Source organism: Lithobates pipiens, unplaced genomic scaffold, assembly GCF_037356315.1.
Source record: "Lithobates pipiens isolate NorthernLeopardFrog02 unplaced genomic scaffold, aLitPip1_a1.2 Scaffold_16, whole genome shotgun sequence".
Lineage (NCBI taxonomy): Eukaryota > Metazoa > Chordata > Amphibia > Anura > Ranidae > Lithobates > Lithobates pipiens.
In genome coordinates, this window is record NW_027507748.1 from 369759764 (window position 1) to 369782921 (window position 23158).

General features: G+C 42.1%; 1 protein-coding gene across 3 annotated transcripts in view; it reads left to right on the forward strand.

Annotated features, from left to right (window-relative positions):
* MED13 (mediator complex subunit 13) overlaps positions 1-23158 on the forward strand; it is a 187373-nt gene that overhangs the window by 5715 nt on the left and 158500 nt on the right. For all 3 annotated transcript variants that reach the window (XM_077482121.1, XM_077482123.1, XM_077482122.1), the window contains exon 2: positions 2730-2964. In XM_077482121.1, coding sequence (XP_077338247.1) covers positions 2730-2964 — 235 coding nt within the window. The remainder of the gene's footprint in view (positions 1-2729; positions 2965-23158) is intronic.

A 23158-nucleotide genomic window follows, 5' to 3' on the forward strand; every position in this document is an offset into this window, starting at 1 on the left:
TCAAATTCCTACACCAAAGCTATTGGCTACTAGCGTGAACGTAGTCCCGTCGTAACGAAATAACGTCATCACGTCTGATTTTCCGACAACTTTGTCCGACTGTGTGTATACAACAGTTTCGGACAAAATCCGACGGATTTGGTTGTCGGAATCTCCGACCGTGTGAACAAGGGCTTACTATGCAGTAATCTGTATGTTGTGGTAAAGTTGACACAACATAGGCCTCAACAGACCTGGATCGTTTCCTTTTTTACTCCCCACAATGCACAGGTGGTTGACACTGTGATAGACTTAACTGTACAGTGTGCTGTCTGGGTTTATTTGGGTGTCCTTTACAATGCATGATGCAGAGTAGGGTGCATTGCATGTTACTGCAGTGCACAGGTCTGATTAGATTCTTAATGTTTGTGGTCCAATTCTCCTTTGTGTTGTGATATTGTAATGAAGGAGTATCGATCACTTTTTTCATTTTTTTTTTTCTTCTCTGTAATTTGCTCCCTTGTGATTGTCTGTCTGGTGAAAATGTTGAAATTTTGCTTGCTGTCATTTGGGATTTTGTAGACCCAGCTGTGCCCATGGATTATTTCAGTATACAAGATTTATAGGCAGCACTATGTTGACAGCTGCTTGATGGAAACAATTCCCACTTGAACTTTTTCTCTTGGGTTAAATTTAACCAGAGTTCCACCCAAAAGTGGAACTTCTGCTCTATGTACTCCTTCTCCCCCATCCGGTTTCTTTCATGGTTATGCTGTCCCTACTTCTGAGAGCCTCAGCTGTGGATATTTGTGTCGCTGCTCGGGCTCCCTTCTCCTCCTTCCCTGGCCCCCGGGCCAGTAGGAGAGACAAGCGGAGCCTCTTGCATGCGCAGTAGGGTTCCCAACGTGAAGCTGTAAGGCTACACTGCTGGGCACCTTTACTCGCAATGGAGGCAGCAGCATCCAACAGCTGATGCCGACATCGCTGGACTCCAGGACAGGTAAGTGTCTGATTAGTAAAAGCCAGTAACTGCAGTATGTGCAGCTGCTGACTTTAAAAATTTTTGCAGCGGTGGGGGGGACCTCTGCTTTAGGCTGGGTTCACACTGCTGCGGGGGGGGAGATCCGGATGTGATTCGCACCGCAGTGCAAATCACATAGGATCTCTGTAGCGATGCGAGTTCAGCCATACAGATAGTATGGCTGAATTCGCAACGCTCCCGCAGCAAACTCGCACAGGACCCTTTTTTTGGTCCGCAGCAGAATCGGATCGCATGGGTGTTCACACCATGCGATCCGATTCCTGTGCGAGTGTGCAGATCGCACTGCGATATGCGGACGGATCTGGGGGTGTCATTAAGATTTCATTGACACTCCCAGCAGTCCGCATAGGGCAGTGTGAACTGCCGGCGGGAGTCATGCGATGCGGGAAAACGCCGCGGATTCGCGGCGTTCCCGCATCGCTATAGTGTGAACCCAGCCTTAAAGATAATCTCCAGTCTGTGTTCTTGGGTTTTTATTTTTTTGTCTTAAATAGTTTGTATGGACCAAGCTTGCGGTAACAAACGATTACCATCACTACTAGATGTGCCTGCTGTATGAAACCATGGCTATTTGCAGTATACAACCGTATGTTCCAGCAGTGAGACGGAAACTCTCACTACTGGAACAAAATCAAGCCAGACAAAGCTTCCTCTGAATGGCTGAGTTGGAGGTTGTAATGTCATCCACCTGCCTCTCCACCACAGCCAGTCATTGGAAGCTCTGTATTCCTTGAGGGCTGGTTCACAGCAGGAATTGCATGGAAATGTGCATTTTGACAGCCCATTTGTTTTGAATGGGCTGCAAAACCCATTGGGCTATAAAAAGCGCTTGCACTACTTTTTAAAAAGGCACTGCACCAAATTGCATGGCACTGCATTTGCGGTGCCATTAACAATACATTGGCACCTGTATGCAGACTGCCAAGGCAACGCTCTGCGGGAAATGTACACAGAATGCATCTTTCCAACACCATGTTCTGGTGTTAACAGGGCCTCATAGAATACAAAGCTCCCTGTAAATGGTGCTACTCAGCCTAACTCAATCTTTTTGAGGAGTGAGAAGAGACTCTGCAAGAGGGGAGCACAGAACTGTATACTGTAAGTAGCCAAGGCTACACACCATTTTATACAGTGCATATCTAGTAGTGAAGATAATAGTTTGGACCAGCTTGGTCCAAATGAACTATTTAAACAATACTTTAATAGCTTGGACAATCGCATTTAAATATGGGTATTAATATGACGGTTACAAAGTTTTTTAGCCTGTCCACCTATATGTCCTCAAATATTAGATAACTAAAATGGGCCTTTCACTGCATGGTCTACACACAAGCTGATTCTTTCAAAAAAAAAAAACTATATATATATATATATATATATATATATATATATATATATATATATATATATATATATATATATATATATATATATATATATATATATATAATTACAAAAAGTTTTTACACACACGTTTGGGTAGCGGAAGCAAAAACAGAATATTTTACACAATTTATTTTTTGACAGATGGCAGTTAAAATCCTGTGTTGCAGAATTCTTGATATTGGGCCGATTTAGTGTTCAAATACTGTATTTTCACAAATTGTCAGGATTCGGTTTACCTGTTTTAAGCAAGTGCAAGACTTTGGGTGGTTTTGTATTATTTCTCTGGCTATAGGTTAATTTAATGTTTCGTTTCTTTTTCCAGGCTGACCTTACGGGGATCAAATGGAAGCAGTATGTATGGCAAGGTCCCACTTCTGCTCCAATCCTCTTTCCAGTCACAGAAGAGGATCCCATATTGAGCAGTTTCAGTCGATGTCTGAAGGCTGATGTGCTAAGCGTATGGCGACGAGATCAACGCCCTGGGCGTAGAGAACTTTGGATATTTTGGTGGGGAGATGACCCAAACTTTGCTGACCTTATCCATCATGACTTGAATGGTAAGCTCTTTAGTGTGTTAGTTGCTCCTACAGTAGTTTGTGTGCTTTTCTTTTTTTTAATGCCATTACCAAGAAATACTTCTTAAAATAGAGGTGTCTGAGGTGTTGCTGAAGCAGTAAAGAAGTGCTGACATAATGTATCCTCACATCTTATTCCAGATTTTTGTTTATTTGCTTGGTACTTTACTGGGGTAAATTTGTGTGTTGTGCAAAGCAGTCTTTCTCCTTTCGTTCATTCTTTACCTGCACTGAAAAATCACAGCTTTAACTTGGTTACTGTGAGCAGCATAGATTATTATAGTGTTTCAGAGACACTTGATTCATTGCCTGGTTCTGCTTCTTGTGGAAGAAAGAAATTGTGCTGTCAGTGACTACTATAGAGTCCCTCAATACCATGCCTTGCATAAATGGTCATCTCTATCACATTTTGTAGTGTTTGAAACCTTGAATTGAAAATGACTTTGTAGTAGAATTAAACCCTCAGATTTATATAGCAGCATGTTTTTAAAAGTACTGCTTGTTAAAATGCTGCAATTACAGCCTTTTGAAGTAAAGCTGGGTATACATGGCCTGAATGTCGAAAGACATTTGCCTGTTCAAAAAAAATAAAATGGTAGACGTTCTAAGCGTATGTGTTAGGGGTGCACCGAATGGGTTTTTTGGTGTCGAAACCGATACCGAAAATGGAAAAATACACTAGGCCGAAAACCGATACCGAAACGGCACCGATACCAAAAATGACTGACTGTTTTGAAAAAATATTTTCATACAGGAGGTGGCCAGAGACTGGCGACATGGTACAGGAGGTGGCCAGAGACTGGCGACATGGTACAGGAGGTGGCCAGAGACTGGCGACATGGTACAGGAGGTGGCCAGAGACTGGCGACATGGTACAGGAGATCAAAGCAGCCTCACCAGTTCCCCTCAGATGCAGCCTGCCTGATAAAAAAAATACATGCACAGTGTTTTCCATGTATTTCAATGGCTTTAGTTCACAACATGCAGTCAGTTTCTGGTGCGGAAACTGACTGCATGGTGTGAACTAGAGCCATTGGAATACATGGAAAACACTGTGCATGCATTTTGTGCAAAAAAAAAAAAACAAAACACGCGGAACTGCATCTGGTGTGAACTGGCAAGCTACCTGGTTCCGTTCCAACAGATTTCTATTGGGAATGATCATATCGTTACCTGTACTAGCAATAACTTAACCCTTTCCCATTCTATCACATGGCGATAAAAACCTAGCTGGGTCAAAATCAAGATTATTATTATATATATATTTTTTTTTTTATATGGTCAATAAAGGGAGTACAGCCTTTGTCCTGTGACCTGGTTTTATATAGCATGGCTACATTCACACAAGTGGCCAGAGGTAGATAGTTTCAGAGGCAAACAAATGACTATTTTGGATGCAGCAGCACTTTGGGCACAAAAAACTTGTGATTTAGCTGCGGACAAAACTCTGCAATGCTTGCCCTGGGCACACTCTTTCCCCCTCATGCAGCTTGCCAGTGTCTGAATGCAGCCTTACCCATGCCCAGATCAGAGCGGTGATCTGTGTGTCACGGAGTTGTGCATTGAATTGCCTGGGCGGCTGCAGTAACAATGTCCCGCCTCCTGTAATCATATCAGGCTGATTCAATGTCCCGCCATTGGATCAGTGTACCGTCTGTCACAGGAGGCGGGACATTGTTACTGCAGCCGCCCAGGCAATTCAATGCACAGCTCTGTGACACACGGAGATCACCGCACTGTCGGGCAGGAGGAGGGAGGGCTGGGGACGAGCCAGGAAAACACCCCTGCAATGGGTGGCACCAGGGGCGGAGTCCCGCCCAGGCCCGCCCCCATTTTCGGCAAGATTTTCTTTTCGCCAATTTGCCGAAAACGCCATTTTCGGCCGAAACTTTGGCACATCCCTAGTATGTGTATATTGGTCTGTCTGACCAAAAAGCCTGCCGTTTTGCTGGCTTCTGTCAAACGAGCGCGCTGGAAAACCAGCAGCCTATCGACTTCTGATCAGTGCTCTCAGCCAATGGCTGTGAGTGCTGATCGGAGTGTTCTGGTGGGGGGGAATTCCTCTGTCAGAACACAACAGCTCAGCGAGGGAGATCGCTGTACTAATGTCGGCTGGTTAGTTCAGCGGTTGTCAGATTTTTTTTTTTTTTTTTTTATTTTTTTTTTTTTTTAATATTATGGCAGAATGACTCTTGGCTAGATTAGGTTGGCAGAGCACTGTTGGTAACAGCAATGTTCAAGTCTTGCTACAAGTTCTTAGTTGGATTGAGGTCTGAACTTTTGATTGGGCCATTCTAAGACTTGGAGGTGTTGGTTCAATACCGCATGAATTTTAGCCTTTAAAATAACTATGGTATTTATCTCATCAGTAGTACAATAACTAAAGACATGTCTTATTTAATGAGTTAACGTTTTCTGTTTTTAGCAATTTTTCCTTTATTTTTATTTTTTTTTCCCAATCTGTAACACTGTACCACTAAATACACTAAGGTGGTGTTGCTTTTCAGAGATCATTTGACAGGCAACAAGTAGGTCTCCTGTTGTAACCCTGAAAATACTGACCTACTGCTCTGCAACCGTGTGAATTGCATTGCCATGTGTCCCCATACACTTAAAACGGGCCATGTTTGGCTGTGGCCCTGCTAAGGGAATGCGACGTGCGGTTTATTTTTTGCTGTGGCATGTTTGCAGTGGCTGCATGTCCATGTTTAGGTGGGTGGTAAAAACACAGCCCAGTTGCTTCCTTTTTACCACACCCTAGCCCCACATCTGAACCAGACCTTAGTGTGCCTTCATTCACAGAACAATCTCCCTCTGGTGCATAATTTCAAATTGTTTACATTCCTGAGCTAACATTGCATTCTCACACTGATGCATTGGATTTTTCTCACTTGCTGACTAGTGCCGCATTTCTTATTATATTTTCTACATTCCTTAAATACAGAATGCCTGTACCGTTGATAACAGCCTATGTGTGCATGGACACATAGGATAACATACTGGAGACTTTATTGACTGTAGAAAAACGACTGAAGCCAAAAAACAGCAGCTGTAAAAAACGTCCAGTGTACACGAGGCCTTAGCAAGTATAAGAACTGATGCTAGTCTGAAGCAAAAGGGTAGTCAATCCAAATATTTGGTTTGGCGTTTTCTTTAATTTGTTCGCTTTGCATTTTGTAAATTGATAAAAATGAAATATTTTGAAAGCTTTCTTAGGCTCGGTTCACACAGGGGCGACTGCGATCCGGCCTCAGGTCGGACAACATTTAAAAATCAATGTAAGTGAATGAGAGCCGTCTTAATGCACGCTACTGAAGTCACCTCCGACTTCAAAAGAAGTTCCTGTACTACTTCAATCCGACTTGATGGCGACTTGTACCCATTGATTTCAATGGAGGTCGCCTCCAAGTCGGATCTCTGTCTATACGGAGGAGACTTTGACAGAATTATTAGCTCTGAAGGGGGAACTCCATGCCAAATTTCTGAAAAAAATTTGGTGTGGGTTCCCCCTCCGAGAGCATACCAGGCCCTTAGGTCTGGTATGGATTCCAAGGGGAACCCCCTACACTGAAAAAACGGCGTGGGGCCCCCCCCCAGATCCACACCAGACCCTTATCTGAGCACGCTACCCGGCCGGCCAGGAAAGGGGGTGGGGACGAGCGGGCGCCCCCCCCTCCTGAGCCGTACCAGGCCGTGTGCCCTCAACATGGGGGGGGGGGGGTGCCTTGGGGGAGGGGGGCGTACGGCCCCCCCACCCCAAAGGACCTTGTCCCCATGTTGATGAGGACAAGGGCCTCTTCCCGACAACCCTGGCTGTTGGTTGTTGGGGTCTGCGGGCGGGGGGCTGAAGTCGTGTCGCCCCTGTGTGAACCGAGCCTCACTTTACAGCATTTCTTTTCAATTTGTTTTGTATTGAAATTTTAACAGGTACATAAAAATAGTAACAATAATAGTGAGTGCCCGTTCACACTACCGTGACTTGTCAGGCGACTTAGCCGCCTGACAAGTCGCGCTCCGTTCTGTACTATGGAACCGTTCTAATAGGAGCGACTCAAGTCGCTCCGACTTAGAAAAAGGTTCCTGTAGTATTTTCGGGGCGACTTCAGGCGACTTGCATTGACTTCTATACAGAAGTCATTTTGCAAGTCGCCGCTGAAGTCGTGTGCAGGTCGCGTCTGTGAGACGCGCTGCAAGTCGCGTCGCCCCTGTGTGAACGGGCACTGAGAGTTACATATTGTCAAATACACAAGACCCCTCACTGGGGATATCAATGGTACATCAAGTAAGTTTAAAGAAAAGGTTCTTCCTTTGTGTAAAATGATTTGGTTTTGAATTTAAGCTAGTTGCAGTAACGACTCTGTGCTCCAGGCACCCCCAATCGGGATCAAGCTGTGCCACAGACCAGAGTCACTATTTTACAGCATTTCTTCACACCTGTCTAAAACTTCTGTACTGTAAACACACACAAAAAAGGCAAGAATATAAAGGGGGCACCCCCAATTTTATACCTGACACTGTCTTGAGTTATAAAATGAAGTAATCAAACTATTTTTTGACAAATCCTTTTTTTAATGCAGCTATTGGCCAGCCTGGCTGCACGTGCTTGGGTAAGGGTCTGGTATGGATCTTGTATGGTGGGGGTTTTTTTTTTTTTTTCTTGATTTTTGTGGGGTTTCCCCTGTGGGTCTGTTAAGAATTTTTGGTTCGATCATTGGAGAGCAAGCTGAGCTCCCAGCCTAGCTAGAAAAATGGACCAGGTGTCTTCTCTTGCTCAGTACAGTTAGTTTTTTTAATAGGAAAGCAGAGGGACTGGCAGGAATACCAGGGATTTCATACAAAGATAACAGTATACGGTTTCATACAAGTGCATGGTACAACAGGCACATATCGGGAATATAAAATGTTGGATTTACATACTCTTTAAAGCATTTTTTGCCGTTCAAGCATCTGGCATTTAAGTTAATGTAGTTCGGACGGGATCTTTATTTTAGTCTACTTAAACTGTGCTTGTTAAAGGATAAGTTTACCCTTATGGAAAAAATAATAAACATATTTTTGCAGAAAGAAAATGTGCATTTTAATTTTTTTTTTTTTGCTTCTAGAGCCTGGAAAGCATTGCACCCACGATCAGTAGATCATGGGTACAATGTAGGCTCCTGTAGACATGTGCTCCTAGCTTTCAGCCTGGGCCTCTGTATGGGCTTTCTGCTGGAGGACATGTCCATGGACTACGAGAGTGCTCATCAGCACCCTTGCAGCCCATTTAAAACAAGTCCATCTGCCGTGGTGTTAGACGGTACTTGTAGTCAGGAAACTGAAGGAATGATGCGGCACTGTTTGCACTAAGTCACTATATAGGTCTGACATTACCCCTACATTTGGAGATGTTTTGCCAGTATGACCCCTTTTTGACCTTAGAAACCTATTAAAAGCAAATGGTTTTCTAAGGCCTGGCTGCTCCACACTGAAAAAAACTCAATCACATGTGTTGGTGTTTAAAACTTTAAAACTATTTTAAAAAGGCATTCTATGCATGTGTGTGTATGTGTGTGTGTGTGTGTGTGTGTGTGTGTGTGTGTGTATATGTATATATATATGTGTATATATATATGTGTGTGTGTGTATATATATATATATATATATATATATATATATATATATATATATATATATATATATATATATATATATATATATATATACTTTTTTTTTTTTTTTTTTTTTAAGCAGAGACCCTAGACAATAAAATGGAGATCATTGTTTTTTTTAAGCAGAGACCCTAGACAATAAAATGGAGATCATTGCAATATTTTATGTCTCACTGTATTTGTGCAGGGGTCTTTCAAAGGGAATTTTGTTTTTGGTAAAAATGTACTTCAATTAATAAAACAAAGCTAAACAGTAAAGTTAACCCAATTTTCTTTCTTTTTTGTTTAATGTGAAAGATGATGTTGCGCTGCAAGAATCAATCTTTTATTCTAAGCAAAAAATTGAGACTCATTTTATCCAGAATTGTGCAGCTCTAATGCATACAAACATGACTCAGTGTTTCCCTGGTATCTGACAAAACATTGTGTACATCCTGCACATGGTATTTCTGCTGTCATTTCCTTTTTCCTCTTTCTTTAGAGTAGGACAGTCAATTTTGTTCAGAAGTTATCCAGGGTCAGTGTCTGCTTCATGATGCTGACTCGGTTTACACAATCATGTAGCTCCTGGTGCTTGTACATCGTTTGGTTGTGTTCACAAAAGCCAGACACAGATAAGCTGCTGCTGTGTCTAGTTTTCTGACTGCTACAAAGTTTCAGTGATAGATGGGAGTGGTGACATCCTCTCAGGCTAGGCTGACTGGAGACCTGCATTTTAGTGATAGTTTGTGTGTAAATACTGAGAGGTCCACTTTTTCTTATCAACTATTTGTCACTTTTAGACATGAACAGCTTATTCTTTCACACAGACATACTTATGCGATTCTCCGTGAACTAATTGTATTTGTAATGCTGAGGGGCACTTTAACCTACAGGTAAGCTTGGATTAAGGCTTACCTGTAGGTGCAAGAAATATCTCCCAAACCTAAAAGGTTTAGGAGATATTTGCAGAATATCCTATACTCTATACTACTATAATTTGCTGCTTGCAGTTGGGGCACTCTCAAGGCAGGAGGAGGACCCCAGAAAAGGAGAATCAAGTCTGCTCTGTGTAAACCATTACATGCTGCTGCTACTAAATGTCTTAGGCCTGCTTCACACCTATGCGTTGGTGCTTTTTGCAGAAACGCTCTACAGTTCATTTAACATTGTTTCCTATGGGACACGTTTTTCCATATTATCCGAATAATCAAAATAATCGACCAACTAATTGATTCTGAAAATAATCATTCGTTGCAGCCCTAGTATTTCCATTCAGTTTCAGTCTTGTAGACACACAAAGTGAGAGGATAGCTTTTCAATGTGAGAAAAATCACCTCCTTGGACAGTTGTTTCATGTCTGTGTGGCAACTCAGAATTATAGTTTTACCCTTAGGTTCACTCCTTGTGACCACGGGGAGACACAAACTGCAATAAAATGCCGAAAATGGTTCTAACGTCATAACTCTGTCCAAATCGTAACAAAAATTTTGATTGTACTTAGACCTGTGCATTTTGTTGCCTGATACCTTTTCTATTGAAATCAATAGAAATGCATCAAGACATACAAGCTCATTGTAATGTGTGCTAAAATGCATGTTAAATATGTTAGGCTTGCCAAAATTTACATTTAGATTCACCTTTTAAAATCCAGGATGCCTTATCTTTATTACAGAGCTTACCGCTTATACTCTTCTTTTTGGCTGCAGAGTCTAGGGCAGCCATTCTCAACCAGGGTTCCATGAAACCCTGGGGTTCCTTCAGAGGTTGCTAAGGGTTCCTTAAGCTGTGGCTGATGAACCACCTATTTTCTGATGCCTACGGAGTTAAAGGTTCAGAACCACCTAGCAAAGCCAGCAGCATGACACCAAATATTGTTTTAGCTGTCTTTTTTAAGGGTGGCATTCTGAGCACCACTTTAAGGGGGACATTCTTACTATTGACCACCCATATGAGGCATTGTTCCTATTGAGTCCGGATGAATTGGTTTTAATAAGGGTTCCTCGAGAAATTTAAATTATTTTTGGGGTTCCTCTAGTATATGTATGTGTGTGTGTGTGTGTGATTTTTTTTTTTTTTCCTCTGCCTTATTTCACTGGTGCCACAGAATGTTAACTGTAGGAAAGCAAAAGCACATTTGAACAAATATTTGTAATACTGATTTGCCCTTTTTAAAAGCATGACTACAGCTTGTCGCTGAAAGACGTATAATTTTATATAAGAGAATGATGTTGAAAGATGGATCAGTAATTCGGTATATTTGTGCTAACTGCATTTAAAGCTGGTTGGATTTGCTTTAAAATATAAAGGTCACACCAGTTTTTTCATTTACATACTATCTGTATTTTAAATGGGGTTTAAAATTACTTATTCAGATTTTATTGCTTTCTGTGACCCCCCCATTAAGGAGATCCACCCTCTTTGTCCTGCTTACTATTATCCTTGAAAGTAAAAGAAAATCCCACAATTTGGGTTGTCTCCAAAACGTCATTGAGGGGTCCCCCTTCCAATGGGGACACTAGTTCTAGTGACGGTGGAGGCCCCCCAAGCAATTCCCTTAATTTGCAGGGATTTCCTGTTTGGCTCTGGGACAGGAAGTGAACCAAAATCTTCACAATGGGACACAGATGGCCAAAAAATGACAGGTGTTATAACCCTCCCTTTCTCTATCCAAAATGAAAGTTGGGGCATATTCACACTATTTGCGGTGACAGATGCTTTACTGCAGTGTAAAGGGTTTACCACCACAGGGACACACAGGAAACAATTGTTTTCTATGTGTATCATTCACACTTACTGCAGCACTAGGCTGCTTTGCAAACACAGGCATGTTTTTTTCTGGAACAGGTTTGAATACTCAAACGCAAATGTTGATGCGGAGGGGGGTTGTGATGAAGCCTCCCCTTTACAGGGTCACTCCTTTTCTAAAATGTCAAGTTCTTTAACCACTTTCAGACCGGACCATTTTGCTGGTAAATGACCAGAGGTCTTTTTACAATTTGGCACTGCGCTGCTTTAACTGGTAATTGCGCGGTCATGCAATGTTGTACCCAAACAAAATTTGCGTCCTTTTCTTCCCACAAATAGAGCTTTCTTTTGATGGTATTTGATTGCCTCTGCGATTTTTATTTTTTGCGATATAAACGTAAAAAGACCGCAAATTTTGAAAAACATTTAGGCCAAAAGTCAATAATTGTATATTTATTGGTTTGCGCAAAAGTTGTCACATCTACAAACTAATGTACGTTTTCTGGAATTTACGCAGCTTTTAGTTTGACTGCCTATCTCATTTCTTGAGGTGCTAAAATGGCAGGGCAGTACAAAACCCCCCCAAATGACCCCATTTTGGAAAGTAGACACCCTAAGGAAATTGATAAGTGGCATGTTGAGCCCATTGAATATTTTATTTTTTTGCCTCAAGCGATTGAATAATGACAAAAAATTTTTATTTTTATTTTTTTTACACAAAGTTGTCACTAAATGATATATTGCTCACACATGCTATGGGCATATGTGAAATGACACCCCAAAATAAATTCTGCTGCTTCTCCTGAGTACGGGGATACCACATATGTGGGACTTTTTGGGAGCCTAGCCGCGTACGGGGCCCCGAAAGCCAAGAACCGCCTTCAGGTTTTCTAAGGGCGTAAATATTTGACTTCACTCCTCACTACCTATTACAGTTTTGAAGGCCATAAAATGCCAAGATGGCACAAAACCCCCACAAATGACCCCATTTTAGAAAGTAGACACCCCAAGCTATTTGCTGAGAGGCATGTTGAGTCCATGGAATATTTTATATTTTGCCACAAGTTGCGGGAAAATTACAAACTTTTTTTTTTTTTTTTTTTTTTTCACAAAGTTGTCACTAAATGATATATTGCTCACGCATGCCATGGGCATATGTGAAATGACACCCCAAAATAAATTCTGCTGCTTCTCCTGAGTACGGGGATACCGCATATGTGGGACTTTTTGGGAGCCTAGCCGCGTACGGGGCCCCGAAAACCAAGCACTGCCTTCAGGATTTCTAAGGGCGTTACAGTTTTGAAAGCCATAAAATGCCAAGATGGCACAACCCCCCCCCCCCCCCCCCAAATGACCCCATTTTGGAAAGTAGACACCCCTAAATTTAGGGGTACACTAGTGAGACTAGGTAATAAATGGCGGGTGCCCTGAAACTATAAAAAAAAATAACTAACCAACCAGCGTCACCTGTAACAGTTATATGGTGATCACTGGTGAAAGGGTTAACTAGGGGGAAATCAGGGGGCTTTATGCGGTAGTATATGGGGGTCCCTGGCGCTATAAAAAGCTGCGGCGAACCTAAATACCTACCTGCCTAACTAGCGTCACCTGTGACACTAATACAGCGATCAGAAAAATGATCGCTTATTAGGCTGGGTTCACACTGGAGTGATGCGGGAACGCCACGAATCCGTGGCGGGTTCCCGCATCGCATGCCTCCCGGCGGCAGTTCACACTGCCCTATGCGAACTGCTGGGAGTGTCAGTGAAATGTTAATGACACCCCCAGATCAGTTCGCATATCGCAGTGCGATCTGCAAACTCGGATCGCATGGTGTGAACACCCATGCGATCCGATTCTGCTGCGGGCCAAAAAAAGGGTCCCGTGCGAATTTGCGGCGGGTGCGACACGAATTCAGCCATACTATCTGTATGGCTGAACTCGAATCGCACAGAGATCGGATGTGATTTGCACTGCAGTGCGGTGCGAATCACATTCGTTCTCATAAACCGCTGCAATGTGAACCCAGCCTTAGTGACACTGGCGACGGGGGGTGATTACGGGGTTAAACCTTTATTGGGGGGGTTAGGGGGGCACATTAGAACTAAAGGGGGCTAACCCTAACTGCCCTAACAGTTATTACAGTCACAAATGACACCAATGCAAAAAAAAAAAAAAAAAGCAATTGGTGTCACTGTGACTGGGGGGGCAGGGGTAATTGGGGGGTGATCGGGGGGTAAAGGGGGGGTGTGAGTGTGCCTGGCATGTTCTACTGTGTAGTGTAGTGCTTGTGCAACTCACCGATGCTCTCTCCTCGGTGCCGGAACGAAAAATACCGACACGGAGGAGAGAATACATCACTTCCTCTCCTGTGTTTACATTACAGGAGAGGAAGTGATGTCACCGGACATTTTCATTCGTCGGGAGCGATCGCGAGGGGGTGGCCATGAATGAATGGCCGTCCCCTCGTCCGGGATCGCTCCCGAACGAATACCGACCGCCGCAGGCACCGGGCGGGGGCCCGATCGGGCCCCCGACCCGCGGGCAGGCAAGGACGTACATGTAAGCCCTTATGCCTGCCCGTGCCATTCTGTCGACGTACATGGTCGTGCGGCGGTCGGCAAGTGGTTAAAGTGGTTGTATACTCGAATTTTTAACTTTTACCTACAGGAAAGCCTATAATTAGGCTTACCTGTAGGTAAAAAAAAATATCTCCTAAACCTGTACGGTTTAGGAGATATTCCCCTCGGTATGCGCCGCTGACTGCAGCGGCGCATGCGCACAAGGGGATTCTCAGCCTGAAAATCCGGTAGTGGCCGGCCGCAATGAAATCTCCCGCGCGCATGCGCCGGAGTGACGATATCGCAGCTCCGGCCACTCACAGTGCCGGAGCCGCGATACCCGGAAGAAACGCTGAGGGAGCATATCAGCTCCCTTGGCGTGGATCGGGCCAGATGTCGGGGCCTCGTTCTAAGGTAAGTATTTCATAATGAGCTAGTATGCGGTGCATACTAGCTCATTATGCCTTTTGCTTTGCAGGTTTAAAAAATAAAAATAAAAAATTGCGGGTTTACTACCGCTTTAATCTTATTATCATTTTTTTTTTCTTTTTTTTTTTTTTCTTTCTTTTTATCAAGTGAGACCTTAATGAGTTAGGCCTTGTTCTGTGTCGCAATCCATGCTTCACAATCTCCTCTGTGTTGCGACACAAATGTGGGACTGCTAATGTGATGAAAAAGTGGTCTCTGTTTAAACTAGTATAACCAAAGTAAAACTTCTCCCTTTTTTGTTTTTGTTTTTTGGATAGAATGGAGAGGGGTTAAAACACCTGTCAGGTTTTTATCTGTCTGTATCTTCTTTAGGAAGATTAATCCTCTCTCTTTGTCATGATTTACTATTTATTCCTGAAAGTAAAAAAATAGAATTTTGGGTTGTCCCCAGAACAGAAATAGAGGGTAAGTCTTCCAGTGGGCACATGGATTCCCTCACTTCGGAGGGATTTCCTCTCGCCTCCTGTTTTTGGCTATGGAACAGGAAGTGAAGGGAAATCTCCCCAATGGAGAAAAAAAAAACTGACAGGGTTTATCATTCTTTACTCTACTCTAAATGAAAAAATAATGCTTTTTTAGATCTACTTTCATTTTCTTGTCTGTGTCAGATTAAAAAGCTCTCACCTGAAGAGCAATAGGCAGACCCAGGGATTGTGGAATATATTTCTTCATAGGAAGTGTCCTTTTATAGACTACAAGCAGAGGTCATGCATTAGTATGTGCAGTGCCATGCAGCATGCCTCATGTTAAACTGAAACTTCTGAAAGCAAAATTTGTAAATTTAAATTGCTATAGGATGTGTGCGTACATGCCAATCAAATGACACCATGAAACTACATAAATTAAAATGGTTGTAAACCGATTACAACCACTTTAACCTACAGGTAATCCTTAAGCCTAGAAATATTGAAGAAATGGCAGCACCAATGCGTGACGTTTCTAACAGTGATCATGCCGTTAGTAGTGGCACCAGCGCGCATGTGCAGAAGTAACGTCATTGCTGCTCCGGCCAGTCACAGCGCCAGAGCAGCAATACCCAGGAGTCAACATGTCAGCGACTGAGGAGGTGAACCTTCGATCTCAGGTAAGTAATTGATAATGAGCTAGTGTGCCTTTTGTCCTGCAGGGTGTTTGTTTTATAAAAAAAAAAAATGCACTACTTATGCCAGTGAAAAACAAGCTGGAGATATTAAGGTTCATAATGCTTTTAAGTGTGTTGGGGGCCATAACTTCCAAATATGACTGAAACTAGGAACTGTTCTGTATAATTCGTGGCCTGTGCCCATATTTCAGTGCCTAACAGTATATGGAACCCTTTACAGAGGTTTCCTTGCAGTGTAACATGCCATATTTAACAGTGAGAATTTTAAGTAAGATAACATCTGCTAACATAGCTTTTATTTATACGCAAATAAATGGTACAGGGTTAATGTGATTGTAAGGTTATTTTTTTATTTATTTTTTTTCTTTAAAATAACATATACTTGCCTCCACTCACTGTGCAGCTTGTTTTGCACAGAGTGGCCCCAAACCACCTCTTCTTGTGTCCCTTGGCAGCTCCTCCCCCACATCCAGATAACCCCCTAGGAGTAGCGCTCTTCGTGGGGGGGGGGGGGGATTTACCTTGCAGGGGTGCTCCATACAAAAGCATTTTACAATAACTTTTAAATGTTTCAAGCTTTTAGCCATACACCTTGTGGAAAACGCATTAGGAAGGATGAGAGTGGGTTTGCATCCACTTTAAACTACTGCTATATTGGTTATCTATAAGGATATACACGCCTCCTGCATGTATCCTTACCTGTCAAATGTCTCCCCTCTGTCTGTTATAAGACCTGAAAAACTGCAGATTCTGTGGGTGAGTCTGTTGTCTGGAGCTTGGTGGGTGGAGTCATGATGTCAGACTCCCCGCCTACCTCTACAGTCCCCTTGTCAATATGCATTTTCTCCTGTATATTCCTTACACTGAACTTCTGCTATGATCACGAGCATCCAGTCAAAACCCAGAAAAGTCTCCATGTGAGTTCAGCATAATTGGACATACTGAGGTGTGGAGCAGCCAATCCTGGGAGAGCTAGAGAAGAAAGGAGGAAGGGATCTGAAGTACACTGAATTTATTTCTCAGGCTTTTGCATGAGATATGTAAATCACCTGTCACTCACAGCAAGGGGGGGAGGAACTGACTCCTATTTCTGTGTGTCTGTCAGAGACGGATTAACTCCTTGTGGCAAGGCTGGGCACAGATGACATGAAATACTATACTGTGCAAGCCTTACATTTTTATTTATTTTTTTTTTTTTCCGGGTTTACATCCACTTTACTGTATTGAACTGATATCTAAGGTTTTGGGCATCTTGTACTTCTTTTTTTTTTTGTTCACTTTTTTTATTTTTTATTTGAATATAGATGCATTGCAGTCTATGGAATAATGCACACAAAAGCATAAAGATCAGTGATGAGAACAGAATGTGTACTGACCCCCCCCCCCCCCCCAAAAAAAAAAACATTTTCTGCGTGTGTGATTGGCTCACTGATTTTCCCAGAACTCTGTCTAAGATACAAGTCAGATTTCAGCTATCCACTGCAACAAAAATTTCCTTTTTGGTGAGCTTCTCCCAATAGAAACACGTCTAAAGGCATGCAGGCCCTGCAGCTTCCCTCATTAGTGTTCTGCAGGTGACTGATAATTATGAAACCACTCCCATTAGACCCACTCAGCACAGAGGAACAAATAAAAAGTGATTTCAGAATAACAAAAGGTAGGAATATGAATGTGTGTGTGTGTAATATTACACACACTTAATATATTATCCCCATAAGTAGGCAATAAGGGGTGTTTTAACTGGTAGTCAGACATGAAGATACATACAGGATGGAACATAAACCCTTTTATATTAAAGTAGAACTGAAGGCCAAGACTTTTTTTTCATGGATGTAATCATTTTAAATATAATGCAAAATACTAGTACATTTTTACTTTAAATGTAATTGTAATCCTTTCTATTACCTCCAGTCTTGGCCTCCACCTTCTCTGGGTTCAGAAGGTGATCTTCCCTGCACAGAGCCCTTAAAGTCATTGTAAACATTAGGGGTGCAACGGATCGTCACCAATCCGTGATCCGAATGGGTCAGCCCTTAGGAAAGGCCGCGGCTTCGGCCTAGCTCCAAAGCGGCGGCCTTCTTTCTACACCCAGGCCGTTTACAACATGATCGCTCCATCAAATGACGGAGCGATCACTTTTAAACCTGCGTCATGACGCCAGTTCCTCTCTCTGTACTGATCTGTACAGTGGAGGGGAGAGATCGGATGGAAGCAGCGCTGTGGCCCGGATCTGTAGTGCCCACAGCGCTGCTCTGTGACAGTCATCCCTCCATACCCTGCCGATACTCTGCAATAGCCAGCCATACTCTGCCAATAATACAGTGGGAGGAGATGTTCATTACAATGGGGAGATTGTGAATATTACAGTGGGGACTATATGGTGCTGGAATTTTCACAGGTTTTTGCAAATTCAGTTATTTGCCGATCCAAAAAATGATCTGATCCGTGACTCTGATCCGAGGAACAATCCAATCAGTGAGTTTTTTTTTTTTTTTTTTTTTTTTTTTTTTTTAATCCGTTGCACCCCTAGTAAACATTGCCTTTTTGTTTTAAATAAAAAAAAAAAGTTTCACTTGCCTACTCTGTGTAAGGGTTTTGCACAGAGCAGCCCTGATTCTCCTCTTCTGGGGTCCCCCACCGGTGCTTCTGGCTCCTCCTGCCTTCAGAGTGCCCCTATAGCAAGCCGTAAAGTATAGTATAGAGCGCCCCTATAAAATGGTGTAAAAAAAAAAAAAAAGTCTGTCTTTTTATATCACACGCTTCTTTCTCCTGCCCAGGACTACATGTCCCATGAGGCATTGCTCCTCACACATTCACAAGTTCTCAGGCACTTACTGGCATGTATGAACGGTCTACCGTGAGCTGCATTTTCTGATATGTACAAAAATAATGCATTCTGTATTAGAGGTCAACCTATATGTCGGCCGATATTTGCTGTTTTTTAATTAATCGGCATAGGCCGATTGAGCTGATAAAAAGCCTGATTTAGAACAGCGCGACTTGGAAATGACTTCTGTAAGGCCCCTTTCACACGGGGCGGATCAGTAATGATCCGCCCCATGTGAAAGGGGCCTTACAGAATGGGGCCTTACAGATCAGTAATGATCTGCCCCGTGATGATCCGCTCGCTCAGCGGGGATCGCTCCGTTGTCCCCGCTGAGCTGGCGGCGGACAGGGCGGTCTCTGCACACTGTGCAGGGACCGCCCTGTCGGCTCTCCGCTCTCCTCTATGGGGATCGGATGAGCATGGACCGTCTGTCCGTGTTCATCTGATCCGCTCTGCAGACGGATAGAAAAATAGGATTTTCCTCCATCTACAGAATCGGACAGTTGCGGAGGCGGACAATCCGCAGACACCCGCTATCCCATAGGGATGCATGTATGTCCGTATTTCATCCGCAAACGGATGGATGAAATACGGACATACTGTCCGCATGTGTGAAAGGGGCCTAATAGAAGTAAGTGTAAGTTGCCTGAGTCTACATAGAAACCACTTGTTTCCTCTCTGGGCAGTCTGCCAAGAAAAGAGCAAAAAGATACAATGTTTACACTTGAATGAATGAACTCATCTCAGTGTGTAGAGTTCTCAGTTTAACCATTTATAGACTAAATCTTTTCAGACACTTGTTGCTTACAAGTAAAAGTCCTGTATTTTCTGCCAGAAAATCACTTGGACCCCCAAAAAATTATATATATTTTTTTTTTAGCAGAGATCCTAGGGAATAAAATAGCTGTTGTTGCAACATTTTATGTCGCACGGCATTTGCGCAGAGGTCTTTCAAATGCATTTTTTTGGGGGGGAAAAAATGCACTAAATGATTTTGAAAAAAGAACAAAAAACCTTAAAACAGTAAAGTTAGCCCATTTTTTATTTTATTTTTTTCATCCAAAAGTTTTGACTATCTGTTTTTATTTTATAGGCTGCTTTCACACTGGAGCAGACAGATGTTGATGGTAAAATGCTGCTAGTTTTAGCAGCGCTTTGCCATCATTTTAGCGGTGCTATTCGGCTGTTAGTGGGGCGCATATAACCCAGCTAGCGGCCAAAGAAGAGGTTAAATGCGCCCGTGAAGCACCGCTGCCAAATCGCATTGCATGCGCTTCGGCAGTGGTGCCCATTAATATCAATAGGCAGGAGTGGTGGAGGAGCGGTATACACCACTCCAAACGTGCTGCTTGCAGGACTTTATTTATTTATTTATTTTTTTACATCCTGCCAGCGCATCGCTTCAGTGTGAAAGTTGTGAAAGCACTCTGTCTTTCACACAGACTGCAGGGGAGCCGTTTTGCAGGCACTTTACAGGCGCTATTTTTTAGCCCAAAAACGCCTAAAAAAAACGCCCCAGTGGGAAAGGTGTCCATTAGGTTTTATGAAATGAAGGTGGATTAAAACAAAAAAAAAAAAAAAAAATCGGCATCCTATATCGGCCGCCATGATTTCTAAATATCGGCAATGGCCAGAGAAAAACCCATATCGGTCGACCTCTATTCTGTATGCAGGCCAACCAACTAATTGATTATGAAAATAATTGACAACTATTTTCATTATGCTGATTAGTTGTTTCAGCTCTAAATAGAACATTTGTATGTTTTTAAGTGCAGTAATTTGATACGCTTAAGCATCTATACACATGTTATATGTGCGTTTTTAATGCAAACTGACAATGAAGAAGAATTTTACAAGTATATGTGCACTTTAGTATGGTTTTTACAGAATTTTTTAAGGCTCTTAATGTCAAAAAGAGCTTGTGCATACACATCAGTAACTTATTACATTGGTGTGCAACTGGCCTTAATGTTGCATAACTTTTATGAAGCTTGCCAGGTTTTTCATCTGTCTAACATCAAAACCTCAGATTACCTATAATGTTTCACATATACGGTAACCTATTAGGTAGGATTCAGATTATGTGGGTTTGCTCATTCCTCTGCTAGCTGCCGCTAAACCTGCAGTTGACATTTGATTCAAAGTGGGAATTCCTCTCTTATATACTTGTCAGAAAAACTGTCCCTATTGAAAGATTTAACCTCACCTCTTGTTCTGTTGACAGTTCTGAAATTTGGAATTACAAATCACTTTGTGACAATAGTCACCCAGACAAAATGCTCAGCAAGGAGCACCAGTCCAAAGGACACTAGCCCAAATGAATTTATTTGATTTTAGTAAAAACCGCTAATGCGTTTCGGGATCAGTGACCCTCCCCCCTTCATCAGGGTATCGGTTAAAATAAGAACTTTAAATTGATCCCCAGGAGATATGGGGCCAAATCTTTGCCCCTACTTCTCCTTTTAAGGACTCCTGGTAGCACAGTCGCAGTACAATTGGTACAATACTTTTTTTATTTATTTTTTTCCAGCTGGCACACTGTTTGGAACTAATGTCCTCTTGATCTGAAAGTGGAGGAGGTGCATGTTCACATGCTGGCCCGGGGAGTGGGGTTAACGGGCTCTTAAATTAACTCCAGAACAGTGCTGATGGCCCCCCAAAAGGGATTGTTTGGAAGCTTTACAACACTCCATGTACAGGCTTTGTAGGATTTGGGATTTAAAAAAAAAAAGTTACCAAAAGGGGGAAAGCTGGACCAGTCTTAAAAAAAAATAAAAATCAGTTTAAAAGTAGCCAATCCTCATCAGGCATAAATATTCATTATTATTATTATTATTATTATTATTATTATTATTATTATTATTATTATTATTATTATTTTTTTTTTTTAAAGAGTAAACCCTGATGGTTTTTACTTCCTCTTTATTCCCCTGCAAAGTAAAAGCATAATGGGCTAGTATGCATTGCATACTAGCTAGAGCTGCACAAATAATGACTCTGGATTCAACCCCCTGACAATCTCTATTGCAGAGTGTGACCATTCTTTCATAAAACAAGTGGAGAGACTTATCTGCTCTCAGCTGTCAAAAGAAAACCTCTGGGCAGTCTGCCAAGTTTTTAACATGAAACATTGTAACTAATGCAGGCCATACATGGTCGAATTTCGAAAAAAAATTATTTTCAAAATCGGACAATTCGTGCCTTCAATTTCACCTCATGTTGCTACAGAAAAGAATTTTCGTGACCGGGAATCTTCTTCTTTTCTCTCTAAATTTTTCTTTTCTTATTACATATCTCCAACAATTCTTCTCATTGATTAGAAAATCGTTTGTTTTTCAAAAAATTTCCAACATGTCCAATTTCTCAAATTTGATTTCCACACGAAAATCTGCTGTTGCTACAGCCCACTAATGGTGCGAAATTCATACGAAAATTCTTAGATACGATTTTCGAAAGAACATTATTTCGAAATTCGAACCATGTATGGCTGGCATAACTCTTCCTTCTTAGATCAAAGGGATACACAGTGTGTAAAGAGAAAATCCGGGTAGTCTGCCAAGTTTTTAACAACTGTAAATGCAGGAAGTTTAACCACTTAAAGTATAGTAAAGTATAAAATATTTTTTGCTAGAATTAATTGGAACCTATATATATATATATATATATATATATATATATATATATATATATATATATATATATATATATATATATATATATATATATATATATATATATATATATATATATATATATATATATATATATATTATTTATTTAGAGATATAGATATCTATCTTCTGTCTTTTGCTGATGGACTTCTCGACTGAGACAAGCTTACCCTTTTACGTGGCTGTTTTTTCTTTCATGATTAGGCTACTGTGGCTTTTTATGTAGATTCTGTGTTTGTGGACTTATTGGAAGAGCCTTGGGGACCATATGCAGGCCCCACCTGTAATGTTGCTTTATACTGGATCATGCCATGAGTGCTCCTTGGCACGTAGTGCAGTGTGCGAATAGAGCCACAGAGTGCTTTACAGGTCCAGAGCGGTGGTCTGCCTGGTGCGAAGCCTGTCTCTGAAAACCCCTCTGCTTATGCCCACTGTGGAGGGTGAAGCCTGAATAGGGTTAAACCCCTGTGTTTTTTATCCTGCTGCTGAATTTTGGTGTGGGGCAGAAGTCCTTTTAACATTCTTCCAGGGTGTTCATTTTATTCCGCTTTTTTGAGATGTCCTGAGACTGCTGTCCATAAAAGGTGAAGGGGGAAAATAAATAAATCGGCATCATATATCGGCCACGGCGATTTCTAAATATCGGCATCGGCCAAAAACCCATATCGGTCGACCTTTTAGGGTTTCATGGCTTTGGCACCTGTTTTTCCTTGTCCTGCCAGAGGGCACCTGGTGGTGGCACTGTAGCACTGTTTGCCTTTTTTTATGGTGCTGTACTGAGCCTGCTCTGCCTTTTTTAAGCACTTTCTGAGCATGTGCTGGCTTGCTTTGAGGATAGTTACTACTAGAGGTCGACCGACATGGGTTTTTCTCTGGCCGATGCCGATATTTAGAAATCGCCGTGGCAGATATATGATGCCGATTTATTTTTTGTTTTTTTTATTATTTTTTTTCCCCCTTCATCTCATAAAATCGAACAGTTAAACACCTTTTCACACTGGGGCGTTTTTCAGTCGCTTTTGGGCTAAAAATAGCGCCTGCAAAACGGCTCCCCTGCAGTCTGTGTGGAAGCCTGAGTGCTTTCACACTGAGGTGATACTCTGGCAGGACGTTAAAAAAGCAAGCAGCATCTTTGGAGTGGTGTATACCGC